Below are 10,573 nucleotides of genomic sequence, written 5' to 3' on the forward strand. Positions count from 1 at the left end.
AACTGATAGATAAGCACCTGAAAGCTTCCTGTTTCAGCTCACTTTCTGTCTTAAATTATGCACACATGCACTGTATTCTGAACACATTTGTGTTTTTCTGTAAAATACAACATATAAAAATTTAATGAGTTATTCTGTGCTCTGTGCAAATTACAACACATAGGTACAGTAAACATTTATTAATGCATAACTATTTTAAGACTATTTTATGTAAAAAATAAAATAAAATAAAAGCATAAAAGTACCTCACAAGCATTGCATACTAAGATGTTTAGAGAGCATTCAGTCACACAAATTTGTTATAGCATTTGTACAAAGAACCCTCCTTTTAGCAGTCAAAAAAACAATGATTTCAAGTTTTGAAAAGTTGCTCAAAATAGTTGAATGAAAGACATGACCCTCAAGCAGTTTACACTTTTGAAGTGCAATGCGAATTGTGAAAAATAGATGTGAAACACAAATGCTATTTGTTTGAATTGTGTGAGAGCCTAAAGATAGAAATACAACTGATAGCGGGTTAGGTTCAATGAAGATCAGGGTAGCTGCTACTAACAGACCATAAAATATAGCAGTCCAAGATAGTTCACTTCACAGTTGCTCATACAGTTCACAGTTAATCAGAGTAAATGATTCACATTCCCTGGATTAGACCAGAAGCCCTCAATTACTCCTCCATGTGAAAACCTGTTTCAAAGATAAGAAATAAAACAAATGAATTTAAAGGGTTAGTTCACCCAGATAGTAAATTTATGTAATTAATAACTTACCCTCATGTTGTTTCAAACCCGTAAGACCTCCGTTTATCTTTGGAACACAGTTTAAGATATTTTATATTTAGTCCGAGAGCTCTCAGTCCCTCCATTGAAGCTGTGTGTACGGTATACTGTCCATGTCCAGAAAGGTAAGAAAAACAGCATCAAAGTAGTCCATGTGACATCAGGGGGTCAGTTAGAATTTTTTGAAGCATCGAAAATACATTTTGGTCCAAAAATAGCAAAAACAACGACTTTATTCAGCATTGTCTTCTCTTCCGTGTCTGTTGTGAGAGAGAGTTCAAATCAAAGCAGTCTGGATATCCAGTTTTCGAATGAATCATTCAGTTCACCAAATCGAACTGAATCGTTTTAAACGGTTCGCATCTCTAATACGCATTAATCCACAAATGACTTAAACTGTTAACTTTTTTAATGTGGCTGACACTCCCTCTGAGTTCAAACAAACCAATATCCCGGAGTAATTCATGTACTCAAACAGTACACTGACTGAACTGCTGTGAAGAGAGAACTGAAGATGAACACCGAGCCGAGCCAGATAACGAACAAAACATTGACTCGTTCACGAGTCAAGATCCGTTTCTGTCAGACGCGTCCGATTCGAGCTGATGATACTGCACATGTGTGAATAAGCGTGAAGCAAACTGACACACAGGGCGTCTGAACTGAACTGATTCTTTTGGTGATTGATTCTGAACTGATTCTGTGCTAGTGTTATGAGCGCGGGTAAACCGAAGGCTTGAATCAAGGGCAATCATCGCAAATAACGCCATTATACGTCGAGCGCAAAAGAACCGGTGAACCGTTTTCTTCAACCGGTTTATTGAATCGAACTGTCCGAAAGAACTACTGGTGATCCGAAAATCGATGCAACCGGTTCTTCACTCGTGAACGAGTCAGTCTATTGTTCGCTATCTGGCTCAGCTCTGTGTTCATCTTCAGTTCTCTCTTCACAGCAGTTCAGTCAGTGTACTGTTTGAGTGCATGCATTACTCCGGGATATTGGTTTGTTTGAACTCAGAGGGAGTGTCAGCCACATTAAAAAAGTTAACAGCTTAAAACATTTGTGGATTAATGCGTATTAGAGATGCGAACCGTTTAAAACGATTCAGTTCGATTTGGTGAACTGAATGATTCGATCGCGAACCGGATATCCAGACTGCTTTGTTTTGAACTCTCTCACAACAGACACGGAAGAGAAGACAATGCTGAATAAAGTCGTCGTTTTTGCTATTTTTGGACCAAAATGTATTTTCGATGCTTCTTTCTTAAATTTCTGGACATGGACAGTAGACCGTACACACAGCTTCAATGGAGGGACTGAGAGCTCTCGGACTAAATCTAAAATATCTTAAACTGTGTTCCAAAGATAAACGGAGGTCTTACGAGTTTGAAACAACATCAGGGTATTTTATTAATTACATAAATTTGCTATCTGGGTGAACTAACCCTTTAAGTAAAATCTGTTTCTTGGTTGGTAAAATGAAGGAACTAAACATTATCTCAGTTTGACGTCTCATGTTTGAACTAACTGAACTGTAAAAGCTATGTGAAAGCCAAAGAGTTTGTTAACATCACCCGCTGCACACACATTAATCATCTGCAGTCTGAGACTACAGCTGACATATCTGCTGCTGGGAGATTTTGTTGTTTTCGTTCCTTTTTTCTTTTTCTTCTTTTCTTTTCTTTTCTTTTCTTAAAACTACATTAATTCATATATTTAAGAGGGAAAAGACAAATGGAGTAAGACAGAAAAGAGGAAAGAATGTGTGAAGTAACTGTTTATGGTATATTTAATTTGTATTTCTGTGAACAAAAAAAAATACATGTTTGTGTTCATGCATGTAATGAGATTTTTGTTGAATGTAAGAGAAACTTGCTTTAAATTTATGGTCAGTATAAGTGTTTCAGTGGCGGTATGTGTGAGTGGCAGGAAGGAGCCATCCATTGCCAATTCAGTGGTAGGAAGCTCTGATGAATGTTTCATGTGAGTTTCACTAATCTATGCCACTATACTGCGGAGAATCAAGCATGCAAAATCATTACAGAGCTAAAGAATGGAAGGAAACCGGAGCACTGATCCTTTGACCTCCACTGGGCTTGTTAATTCTTGTTCCCCCATGATCTTTGTGTGGTCATTATTTTCAGAAATGATTACTGCTGACTTTCTTGTATGCCAAAAATAGTAATAACATTTATCTCTGACAACTGGGATGTTGCAACCTTCACACCTCGACCACTGGCTGCTACAAATTCAACCTGGTTTGATTTGAATGGAAATAGAATGGAAATGCAAATTGTTTGTGTTTTTTGTGTTTTCTGAGTGCCATTGTATAAGCAAACTGGTTTACATATAATGCATTTTGACTATTGGATTAATAATATCATATTATTATAAATTATCTAATTATTGTTGAGTGCATGAAAATGATATCTGTATCTGTATGGGAAAATTATGTAATAAGTTTTCATCTCTTTAGTAATGGTGGAACCACAGATGTACAGAGCTACTGATATAGTGCATTCAAGTCATGTCAGATAAATCGTATTTATGAGTTGAATCCACATGAACGTCACCACAAAGTTGATATTACAAGTGGGAAACTAAACATTTTCTTTAAAGGTGCCATCTGTCATATCTGGCAAAAAAATCAAGTCATACTCCACATTCCATACCAGATGGGGGCAGTATGCCTCAATAAAGTGTATTGGTCTACTCTAGAGTAACAAACGAGAAACGGCATAGTCTCTATGCTCCGCCCCTACCTTCACAACAACCCTAGAGCATAGCTGAAGCCTATAAGACAGCGGTTCTCAATTGCAGTCCTCGCGCCCCACTGCTCTGCACATTTTGAACGTTTCTTTTAGCGCTTCAGACATTTGTTCTATTCGAACATAAGTGCCCTGCGAAGTGGACATCACAGGATATTCAGCCATGATTCCAGTTCGAAGTGAACGTAGCTATATGTTCCAATCAAAGTACATTGAAGTGTGCAAGACGTGAATTTAAATTGTATTGATTTACAGAGGTATATGATGTCACAGTTGTCCATGTGTAAAGACGCTGCACAGCACAAATCAGTGAATGAATGTTTCGATGTGAGGTAAACTTCAACAGATTTCCCCTGCACAGAGAGTAGGGAGCAATGAACAATTGAAAAACAGTTCATGCACGGAGTTCATTTCTAACGAGCTGATTATCTGAATCAGGTGTGTTAAAGAGAAACGTGCAAAATATGCAGAGCAGTAGGGCGCGAGGACTGGAATTGAGAACCGCTGCTATAAGAGGACGTTTTGCCTCCAGAGGAACGTTGGGTGATGTCAAGTGATTTTGAAACATGACATCTTCAAGCTACTCCCCTTCACCTTTACAAGTGAATATGTTCATATTCGTTTTGTTCATATTACATTGAGTTGTATATACACATTATTTGAATTAAATTAATTTGACAGACAGCATTCTGTCAACATCATTGGTCAACATCAGACAGCTGATGTTGACCAAGCTAGCACCAACCAACGTAACCAGAGCTGCCAACTCTCAAGCATTCACCGTGAGACACACGCAATTGACTCTTTTCACACGCTTTCACGCCACACATCAATTTTCTCACTTACAGAAAAACCACGAAGTAAAGAGGACACGCGGACCAACAGACTAGACAGAGCAGGTTACTTATGATATAAAAAAATGAGTAAGTTATAGCTAGCTAATTATCAAACGCAGCTACGGTTAGCCATCGCTAACATTAGCACGTTTATAGAACAGCCTTCGATACATTTCTATGTTATAACTTCCCGAAAAAAAAATACACAAACATATAAAACAAACTTCTAGCGAAATACTAACAGCATCTAACTTACCAATCCAAAAGAAATGTTGCAAGTTCGGTGTCGAACCTCATTTCTTTCAGGTCCATCAGTTGTCTCCAGCGATTGAAAGCAGTGCCGATGTTTACTCTGGTTCGGCTCCTTTTCTTATCGGATTTGATTTGTGATTCCGAGCACGGTTGTTTCCCTGTAGCGGGTGGTGGTCTCTTGCCAAGGACTTAAGTCATCCTTCCGCTCTCTTCCCTGAACTGAAATGAAGTAGTGGGCTGTACTTTCCACACGATTGACATCAGGTTCAGGTACGCCCACAAGCCGTGCGAGTTATTCGTGTATTGCAGGTTGGCTGGTGGTTATGTTGCCCGCATACCGCCTCCCATGGCCGAAACTGGTATTATGACACCTGTCGGGCTGGGGCTAGTAATGCTACTGCTAATTAAGGTTGATATCTCTGCAGCACTATAACTTTACATTTTTTTAATGACATCATCGCCCTTATTTCTTCTCATACTTTTGATGCGTGTAGGTCATTTTTAGGATATTTTTACCTCAATTTTTGCACATGGCACCTTTAAGCCAGGAGTTTCAGAATTGGGGGCGTGTCAGTGAGAAAACATGTTGGATGCAATGGGTGCAGCCAAAGACTATAAACTGCATGCAACGTCTGTATTGACGGTAATTGTTTATTTTTTTGGATGTTGACGAGAAGAATGTTGATCCGGGAACATGTTTTACTTGTTGAAATCACGGACACCTTCAGTTTAGATAGTTTGCAAGAATGATTAGCGTCTGTGGTGTGAAAGTGATCACACAGTCAACGAGACAATGAGGCTTGAGAGCTGTGAGTGATGGAGTGATGGTCAGATCCAGCTATAAGCGTCTTTCGACTTGTCTTTTCCACTTGATTTGACACTTTATAAAGGTAATAAAATGGGAAGTTGCAGTTTAGGATTAGTGATATCTTTATCTGATATCTTTATTATATTATATTATTTTCTAATTTAGATTTTTGTTTTCTCTGGTTTTTATTTGTTTTCATTATCAATATCTGGCAACATTGCATCTCCGGCACTAAATCTGACAGTAGCCTAATTAAAAAAGCCCACGGACAGATTATTGCTGACAGGATACCACATTCTGTAAGGCAAACGCAAAAAAAAAAACATCATAATATTATCTGGCAGAACAACAGTTATAGCCTATGCGTTGTTGCATGAATAATAAACAATTGATAAAAAATATCCACCCCTAACCTTTAGTAAAGTAGACTTTTAACAAATTTTGATATATGGTATAATTTAGCATTGTTCATCCCTCCAAAACAGAGAAAACATCTTCCACAAACATCTACTGTCACTTTTAAAGTTTTAACATATATAATAAGTTGGTATTTAGTATTTATAGGGGATATTATCCACCTTATTTTTTAATGCGGATGTTAGCCGTTTTCTGTGAATGTGCGAGACTTCTGGTTCATTAGCTGCAGTAGGGAAATAACAAGAAAAATAACAAAGTACAAGTAAACAGTAAAACTGTTTGCACTACAAACCAGTGTGCTCATAATTATGATAATACATTAAAATAATAAGACACACCAGTTTGCAATATCAAGCAGCAAAACAAGCTGTTTTGTACAGCTAAAAATAGCTGAAAGCGGATAATACCGGAAGCCAGTCCCATGTAATTGACAAATGGCCACGCCCACTCTTAAGGGAAAAAGGTGAATAGCACAATTCTTAATCCCACCCAGGACCCCAATTTTCAAACCCTGATTACGGCCTTGGCAGTGAAGACATGGTGTTATGCAAATAAATCATATGTCCTAATATAATGACATTTATGTGTTAAATTATTTAATGTATATTGAAAATATACAGAATAATATATTGTTAATATTTTTCATTATATATAAAAAATCTGACAATGCATTTACATCTTTATATTGTAATACAATTTGATACATGTTTATAATGCTTTATTATGCCTTTTGTTTTTATTATTAAATGTCCTTGAACATTACATGTTTTGCTATAAACGGCAAATATTAATCCTGTTTAAACTGACATTGGTATTCATTGATTCTAACTAACATGATGATCATTCTTTAGAAGTGCCAGGTGGATTGCATAAGGTTTGATTACACACACTCTTTTATTGGTCAGTGAGAGTGTCAACAAAGAGTTCACACATGGTTTGTTGCCTTTAAGCCTTTACAGCAGTCTTTTTTTAGTACTGAAAAAAAAGATTTTAAAGGCTCTTTAACCAGTTCATCATAAGAGATGGACAACTAGGCAGGCACAATTTTTGTGTAAGAGACATAAAAAAGGCCATTACGATCTCTGAAGACAGGAGAACAGATAGATCTACTTAGAGAGGTCTGTCTCACATCTCTACTGAATATTGCTCTAAAAAAGCTTTAGATGGATGAAATTGAATGAAGGAACATTTAGTCAGCACTAGGTCATCCAGTAAATTCAGTCTGATTTGACAGGCAGGTAAAGTTTAAAATAGATAGGCTGTCATAGCTCATTCCAATATGGCACAACAATCTAAGCAATTGATTGTATTGACAACACAAACCTTTTTTTATGTTCAGTCTTATCTCACATGAAACTTTCAATTTTAAAGCACTAATTTACAGACACTGAAATAAATTTCGACAGAATGCCTTAATTTTTAAATAACAATTAGAATAGTAGCACTATTTCATATCTGTGCAATGAGATGTCTACAGATGCATTATTGCATCAAGCAACCTCAAATTCTGCAGACTTTAAGAGATCCTGCTGCAAAGTCAGAACATAACAGGGGCTTTATGTCAAAACTATGATGTGTTAACCTCACAGGTACTGTGTTAAATGCATTTCAGCACTACTACATCACCTGTTGACAAAACAGGAAATTATAACTGAGCAACAAAAAGGCCTAATAAGGATGGTTCAAGATCTGAAGACATCAGAGAGATAACAGCTGCTAAGAGCATGAAACTAAATAGAATGTCAACAGAATAACCATACCTCAACACTGAAAACTAACTAACAAGCACCAAATTTGAGTAAAATTAGTCTTTGCTAATTAAATAACACAGCAACTGGCAGCAGTTTTCACAACTGCAACATAATAAAGCAGTTAAAATCCCAATGTGCACATGTAAATCTGACGACCATTACATTTGTTGTGATGGATCTAAATGAGCAAATCAAGCCAAAGATATACAAATGCACAGCAACTTTCTCACATTCTAATATTGGCTAAAAAATATTTTTTCTATTATCTTTGTGACATTAACAAAATGAATAATAATGCAAATATAAAAATAAAACAATCTCTAAAATAATATAACAATTAAAATACACTTTTAAGATAACGATTTCCAAAGGTTTTGCAAAACACAAGCTGATTTAAAATACTGACTAAAGCTCTCCAAGTGCACATGGGAAAATACTTTCATGAGGGCAGGTTACGATCAGCAATATGCACAAAACTGCAACAATTTGGATGTGCATATAGAAACCAGAAATTCAGGTAATTCATGGAGCACAATGAAAATTTATACATGGCAAACAAATATATGAACAGGACAATAAAGTAAATCACCAGCCTTCGCTATGAAAACCCCTTGAAATCACATAGTAAATGTTTATATTTAAAAACTCTACATAAGAAACAAAGACTAAAAAGAGTGAAGGAGGTAGGAGAGAAGAGAAAAGGAGTAAATTAGTTATAAGAGGATGGCTCGAAATCTAGAGAGAGGTGATATCCTTGACTGAAGTCTCATGGTCTATATCAAGGATATCTCTCTTATCTAATCTTGTTTAGATTGATAGAGCCCTAAGAGGAAATTACTGACTGAAATTACAACAACAACAGCAAAACTAAAGCAAATTACACCATTGTGACAAGCAAAAAATGTCAAAGTAAAGAAAGGAACTTTCTTTGGAGATTTAAGTGCATGTCTCCTCAAGGCCGATTGGGCTAATGCAGGAATCATGTCGCTTGTCCCTCTCCTGAATTTTTCATCTATTCTCTGGCCAAAATAAGACTCAGCATCAAATGGGACAGACTGTGACGCAACAAGAAAAGAAAGGGACGTAGAAAGCGGGGAGAGAGAAATGTGGCAGATCTTCCATTAAGATGGCAAATAACTGCATCGTTCAACTGTCTGTTGCCCCAGCATGGAGGTTAGACACAGATGGATGGGGCTTAATTTCCTCTTTCCAAACAAATCGTTTAGCTGTTAGCTGTCTCTCATAGAGAAAAGACTAAAGGAGGCATTATAAAATGTTGTCACCAAACAAAGAGATTCATGCAAAGGGAGGATTTTCAAGTCACACAAATTAACTTAATCCCTTCATAACTTGTGCTACTCACCACGCTGAAGTCTTTGCTCGAGCAGTTCTGCCCGCTGAAGTTACAACTCTTCAGCATGTCTTCCAGCTGGTGGCCAGTCCTCTGGAAAATGTCTAGCATGTCAGGGGGTGGGTACTGGAGCTCACTTGGCCGGTGTCCTTTACGGCTCTTGGGCGGCAGGCCGGTGAGGTTAGCCAAGTGGTAGATGTCCGCATCGGTGAGGGCTGAGAAGCGAAATCGGTTGACGTTACAGAGGGTAATGGCTGGGAAGGTGAGCTCACGGCGGGTTTCTTCCCTCATAGCTGCGAGATGGGGTCGCTCTAGAAAAGTCACCATGCTCCATGTCGCCTGGTACAGGAAGAGACCAAGCGAGACCAACAGTGCCAGTCCCCAAAGGGTCTGTCTGAATCCCATGTGCCCTGAGGTCCCCAATACCCGAGCCAGACCGTGTAGCGAAGAGGAACTCGCAAAGGACGCCAGGTCAGCCATACCTCCTTTTTGACGCCGAAGGCCTTCATCTAGCATAACCGTTCCGCCTCCTTCTGTTGAGGCCCCCTTGGCTTCGTGGCCTTTAGCAAACTTAATTTTACAAACTAATTCGATGGGCATGTGGTTTGCCAGGGCTGTGTTTGAAGAGTCCTTTGCAAAAGACTCTGATCCCCCCTGCTGATCTCTCCCTGAGCCTTTGCTCTTTTCCGTTTCACCAGCTTTTCTACCACACTATGACTGTTAGAATTTATTTTTCTAAATCTTCTCTCTCTAAGGTTGTTATTCTTTGCCGGACCCAGCTACGTTCCTATTTATAAGAAATATATTTCTCTTATCAGTTTCGCCTTTATCAGCTCTGTGTTCCCCACTTCATCTCGGTTTTATTCTTCCAATACTATTCCTTTACTCACTTTTTCTACTCTGTCCATCCGTCTCTCCTACCTCCGCACTTTTTCCTCAGATTCCCATCTTTCTTTTCTTCTCTTCCATCCTTTGCTTCCACTCTCTCCTTCTTTTCTCCTTGGTTTGTGCTGTGGTCTGCTGCTGTTTGAGTAGTGGAGTGCAGATGGTGAGAGGAGGTGCTTCGTTCGCCGTATCAGTGCCCCAGGATGTGCCACGGTCGTAGACTCCAGAGAGAGTAGAGGCATGAGCTGGAGACTATGAGAGAAGGATGAGAGAGAGACACACACACATATGAGTTCCACAGATCTCCTCAGCTGCTCGCTGAAGGCTGACGTAGTTACTGCCCGAACTCCTCTCGCAAAGACAGCGAGAGAGCGATGGAGAGAGTAAGGGAACCGGAGAGAGAGCTGATATGAAAGACAGAGAGTACAAATACTGCCCTCTCTACATGCCCTACAAGAAACAGGAGGGGCAGAGAGAGAAGTGGAAGGAGAGATGTTTAATATTACATGAGCAGAGAAGGCAGGGGTTATTTCCCCTTCAGTGGAGAAGAGCCATCCCAAACCACACTAGAGCTTTTATTCCTCTCACAGCAGCAGGTTGTTACATCCACTTACAGCGGTCACTCACTGTCTGCACCATGACACTCTCTTTCTACCACTCATTGCTCTTTCTTTATCTTACTTTTAACCAGGAGGTGTGAATGTAACTGTACTGTAGGTAAAGTGGGT

General features: G+C 38.7%; 1 protein-coding gene across 2 annotated transcripts in view; it reads right to left on the bottom strand.

The window, feature by feature from the left end:
- Positions 1 to 10,235, bottom strand: part of LOC132152034 (acid-sensing ion channel 4-B-like) — a 32,479-nt gene extending 22,244 nt beyond the window's left edge. For both annotated transcript variants that reach the window (XM_059560672.1, XM_059560673.1), the window contains exon 1: positions 8,973 to 10,235. In XM_059560672.1, the coding sequence (XP_059416655.1) occupies positions 8,973 to 9,560 (588 nt within the window). In that variant the 5' untranslated portion in view covers positions 9,561 to 10,235. The remainder of the gene's footprint in view (positions 1 to 8,972) is intronic.
- Between the last annotated feature and the right edge of the window lie 338 nt (positions 10,236 to 10,573).

This window comes from Carassius carassius, chromosome 10 (assembly GCF_963082965.1).
Source record: "Carassius carassius chromosome 10, fCarCar2.1, whole genome shotgun sequence".
Lineage (NCBI taxonomy): Eukaryota > Metazoa > Chordata > Actinopteri > Cypriniformes > Cyprinidae > Carassius > Carassius carassius.